Here is a 5,257-nt window from a genome sequence, read left to right as displayed (position 1 = left end):
TTTTTTTTATTTTTTCAAAAGTTCTTAAATAATTTTTCGAAAAATAAAAAATATATTTAAAAAATTATACCAAACATCATTAATGTGACTTTTTATAAGTCAAAAGCTAAAAAATAGCTTTTGAAATTTTTCAAACGGTCCTATGGCCCAGTTTGGATAAATAACTTAAATAAGCTCTTTTGGAAAAAGAGTTTAAAGCATAAGGACTTTTATTAATAGCAGCTTATAAATAAGTTATTTTGTATTTGGATTTTTAGATATAAAAGTACTTATTTTAAAGTTGTAGCGTTTGGATAAATAACTCAAAAAATATAATTTTTTTTAAACAAGAGAATGAATATTAAAATAATGATGATAACAAATACTTTCCAATATTGAATGTTGGTTTTACATAACTTAATCACTAATATTGTGTATGATATGGTAGGTGAAAATAAAAAATAAATATAAAATGTGTGTCAATGTATATTTTGTTGCTGTTTTTTATTTTTATTTTTTACTCCTATTAGAACTCCTTTCTCCTTTATTGAGGTCAAGAACTTGCTATAATTAATTATGAAAATAATAGCAAGCTATAAAATCACATGTGAAAAAAATAAAATTAAAACTGAAATTTCATACCACAGTTAAATATAAATTTAATAATAAAAATAGAGTGATAAAAAAAATACATAGAAGGAATATATGCAGTAGGTTGTTCAGATGGAATATTGTTTGAAAATTGTGGTGGATGATCAATACTTCCAACAGATGAATCATTACGTAAAAATGGTGATGGATGACCCTTACTTCCAGCAGATAGAACATTGCGTGAGAATGATGGTGGAAGGCCGGTGCTTCTAGCAGATTTTTTTGTGGTGGAGGGAAAGTAGATTTTTTTGTTTTGAAGTTAAATTTTTTTAAGGAAGTAGTAGAATGACTTATCGATAAGCATAGAAGTCATATATTTCTACTTCTTCAAAAAGTTGTGAATTAACATTTCCAAAAGTTAAAAGCTTTTTTTAAAATGGTGCCAAACATGCATATTGTAACTTTTTATAATCCAAACACTACAATAGAAGCGGGGGATGCCTGCTGCAAACTACCTGCAGAATTTCCAACTGTAGCAATTCATGGAGGATAGCTGCGATCCCATCCTAAATCAGCCTACTGACGCCGAATCTCTCTGATTTAGTGTCGAACTCAGAATGGTCGCCGCTAACCCCAATTCAGCTGCAGATGATTTTATCCCAATTCACTTCAGAATATCCACAAATCAAGAATTCGAGGAACCCGCCAATGGAGAGTGCAGAGCGCGCGAACCTCTTTCCTGCTCCACCCTGCCCTACTCTGTCACCGTTGACTCACATGGCTGCCGATCCACCCTTTTCCCCCTGCGGTGGACCATTCCCAAAATCAGATCCGTCGACCCTTCCGCGCGCAAATCCTTGCCGCCGTTTCCCTCCGGTCCCAGTACCAGCTGCATCGCGCTTCCCGTCGCCGAAGGGTCCATCGCCTATCAGCTTCGTCAATTTGCCTTCTGGTATGTACAAAACCCCTCTTCGATTGCAAGCTTCCTGCTTGTTCTTCGATTGTTAGCTCTTTCCACCATATGCCTTTTTTGTCGTTTTATGTTTTTTAAAATTAACTAGCATCTGAACAGGATAGAACACAGTTTTTAGAGCTCAACTAGAAGAGGCCCAAATGATGTTGTGTGAACTACAGGCAGAGGTGACGGCCGAAAAATTGAAAAGAAAAGTAATGGAGGATGAAGTAACATCGGAGAAAATGAAGAGGCAGGCAATAGAGAGTGTGCTGAGTTATCTGGTCCAACAGCATGGTGGGGAGCTCCCACCAGACATTGCTGCACGGATGAATTCTTTGGATGGACATTGTGAAAAATAGAAATTAGGATATATGTGATAGTTTATTTTTCAGTATACGTTTTGTTTATGGTAACTATACAGCATTAATTATTAGCAAAATACTTTACTTTTTTGGTGACTTTTGAAATACTTTATTGATATTAAAATACTTTTGAATTGTTTGCTATTTGGAGAGGTAAACGGTTCAATGCAAAATACTTGATTTGTGGAGGCTATGCCAGCGGTTGCTGGAAACCGCCGCTAAATACCACACCATTGTGTTGCTGGCTTTATGTTTAGCAGCGGTTTAAAACTGCCGCAAATCAGCTCTTAAACCGCCGCTAACCTCCATTTGTCCTGTGGTGTATGTATACGTATATATTAATTGTTTAAATGATTTGGATTTTATTCAAAGTAGAGATATTAATTTAACCCAATTCGACTTGTCTCGTTTTTTAATAAGATCAGTTTTTTTAATAATTGATTGAATTTTAGCATTAGTATATAATCGTTCAGGTATAACGTTAGGATGAATAATAACAGTCAAATTATATATTTGTTCTATATCTGCTCTAAATATATACAAATAAATATTTAAGATAGTTTATCAAATTTATTGAATATAAATTTTTTTTGAGATTATTATTGGTTAGATGTTAAAGTTTTGGACACGTAATCTTTTAAAATTTTTGTGCTATGTACCAAAATTTTTGTATTGTGCACCAAATTTTTTTATTGTAATATACTAAATTTTATGCGATGTGCGTATTTTGTTAGTTGAATGTCAATGTTCTAGATATATGATTCTTTAAAATTTTGAGTTGTGTATTAAAATTTTTGTGTTGTGAATTAAAATTTATATACTCTAATTTTTTGAACAATACTGATGTTGAAGAAAAAAAAGAAAATGATGATGATGAAAGCAATGTTATTGAAAAAGAAGAAGTGATTGAAAACGACGACATTATTAAAAAAGAAGAGACGACAATCATTACATTCAAAAATAAAACACGTGTATCCAATTTAATTGGGATTTAATTGGTAAAATTATTTGGCAGTATTGTTTTATTGAATTAAAATCTAATTATACAAAAACTAAATTAAAAGAACTTCTAAACATATTAGAAATTATTTATTAAACGAAAAAAGCTATTTATCAAAACCATCTTACTTAATAGGCCGCATACTCCTAGGGAATATGGCTGAGCTGCCTTCATGCTCGGCGTATTCGTCTATTTCTGCGAAACAAGTTAAGCTCACAAGTGAGAGAGAGGATAGTATGATCTGGAAATTTGATAAATATGGTTCTTTTTCGACTAACTCCTTTGTGCAGGTGATGCAAGCAGAAGTTCTTTCGGAGGACATCACGAGATATAGCTTCACTAGTGCTATTTGGAGAGGTTTCGTTCCTCCAAAGATCGAACTGTTTTCTTGGTTTGTGTTGGTCGAAAGGGTGAATACCAATGATAGATTGTGTAGACTAGGCGTTATTGAACAAAACGATAATATGTGTGTGTTATGCTGTAAGTCTGTAGAGTCTGCGTTTCATTTGTTTATTGGGTGTGAGTTCACTTGGCAAGTGTGGAGTGCTTGGCTGTTCGCTCTTGGGAGGCTCTGGACAATGCCAGGTTCACTAAAGGAGCACTTCCAAAGTTGGACGACTGGTTCAGTGAGGAAGGACAAGAAAAAGCGGTGGTTCATTGATTTTTTTACAGTTATATGAGCAATTTGGGTAGAAAGAAATGAGAGGATTTTCAAAAATCAAGCTTCTAACGTGGTGAAAATTATCAACAGGTCCTTCAATTTCTCTGATGAATAGTTTGGTGGTGAACCTATAGTTGTTGATGGTAATGCCAGAAATAACTAAGGACTGTCACGTATTGAGTGTTGATTTTTTCTGATTTATCTGTTAATGTTCTACTTTGTGTGTTGAGCTCTTTACTTAAAAAAAAAAAAAATCATCTTATCTCCCACCGCTGCACTCCTATTTTTTCTCTCTCTATAGTCTATATGCGTCTATCTCTGTTATACTACATAGGATTCACATGATAAAAATGAGAATAACACGGTCAAATAATATATGTAATATATGTGTATTGAAAACCTCCGGTTAAAAATAATTAAATATTGGTAATAATGATTGGTGACACGATTGTCCAATTCAACACATGGGATAAAGGTGTCAAGTAGAGAACAAAATCCTTAATTATTCTAAAACAAAAACAAATGAGAATACTCAATTATTTTCCCCACTTGCTCATCTGATATTTGACAATAAAGCAGCACGTTGGCATATCAAATCCAAATCAGACAGTAATACCTTATCAATTTGGCTAAAGAGAGCGCAAATCACTTTATTCGTTTTAGATCATTATTATTTTAAGATAGAAAATGGTAACGATCAATATCTTTAAACATAAAAAAAATAATTAGTGTTAATTTAACCATGAAATAAAAATAAGAAAAATGTTGCTATGCAACTTATTTTTTTAAATTTAATTTGTGAAATGTGGCAATGCCAAGGAAAGTGTTGTTGGCGGAGGCGCCGTGTAGCCCCGCGAAGAGTGATTGGTTTTTACCTATTCTTTGAATTAAATGATGATATAGCATGATAACCAAGTTTTGTTTATAGTAATACCAACACTATAAGGAATTTATCATGATAAAAAAACGAAATTTATTTTGCAAAGATCGGTGATGAAGAAAGGAGGAATATTGTTAGTGTTTAAAAGGTTTTATTAAAATCAAATATGAAGTTTAAAAAAAATTCTAATGAAGGCTTTTTGTTTCAGATATAAACAAAAGAGTGAACTATTAATTTGATTTTTGTTCATCTTTAAGAATGACAATATGATATTTTAAAATAAAAATGTTCTATTTCGATCCCTATTTTCTATTTTTGTGATATAATACAATTTTTGCAAGTATTTTTTCGTTAAGTCTTAACAAAAAAGGCTGACCAGTCATGTTAGGCCTCTGACCTGGCATGTTAGTTTGTTAACATGTTCGTTGTGTGTTTAGTTGAACAATATAAAATAGATAGGGACTTAACTGTCCACGACTACATTGTTAAAAACGACGTCGTTTTAAATGGAGAAAATTCGTGACTCTCTTTAATCTTGTTCTAGCAGCAATTTCCTTCATTTCCCCTTCATGGATAATTTTCTATCTCCTCCATAAGGTTTAGGGTTTCTTAATTTTCATTTTTCTCTTTCAAAAGTTTCCCCTAATTTCTCATTTCGTTACACTTTTAGCTTTTTTTTTTTTAATTCATTTTAATTGCTATTCTCTTGCATTTTTCGATTAAGCTTGTTCCCAATTTGATTTAGCCATTTTCAAAACACCACATGTTTTTGTGTGTAAAGACGTCTCCGAAGTATAGCTCGTTCTGCTAATACTCGAACTAGCTTTCC

The 5,257-nt window shown here is 32.5% G+C and overlaps 1 protein-coding gene across 1 annotated transcript; it reads left to right on the top strand.

Moving 5' to 3' along the window:
- On the top strand, positions 3,043-3,567 carry LOC110268326. Its single transcript, XM_021114402.1, has one exon. The coding sequence runs from the start codon at positions 3,043-3,045 to the stop codon at positions 3,565-3,567; it is 525 nt and encodes a 174-aa protein (XP_020970061.1).

Source organism: Arachis ipaensis, chromosome B10 (genome assembly GCF_000816755.2).
Source record: "Arachis ipaensis cultivar K30076 chromosome B10, Araip1.1, whole genome shotgun sequence".
NCBI classification, from domain to species: Eukaryota; Viridiplantae; Streptophyta; class Magnoliopsida; order Fabales; family Fabaceae; genus Arachis; species Arachis ipaensis.
The sequence above is the reverse complement of the archived record's forward strand: the minus strand, read 5'-3'. Positions and strand labels throughout refer to the sequence as shown.

Bases quoted from the DNA above. Each gene is read 5' to 3' on its own strand.
- LOC110268326 (XM_021114402.1), top strand. From the start codon at position 3,043: ATGGCTGAGCTGCCTTCATGCTCGGCGTATTCGTCTATTTCTGCGAAA.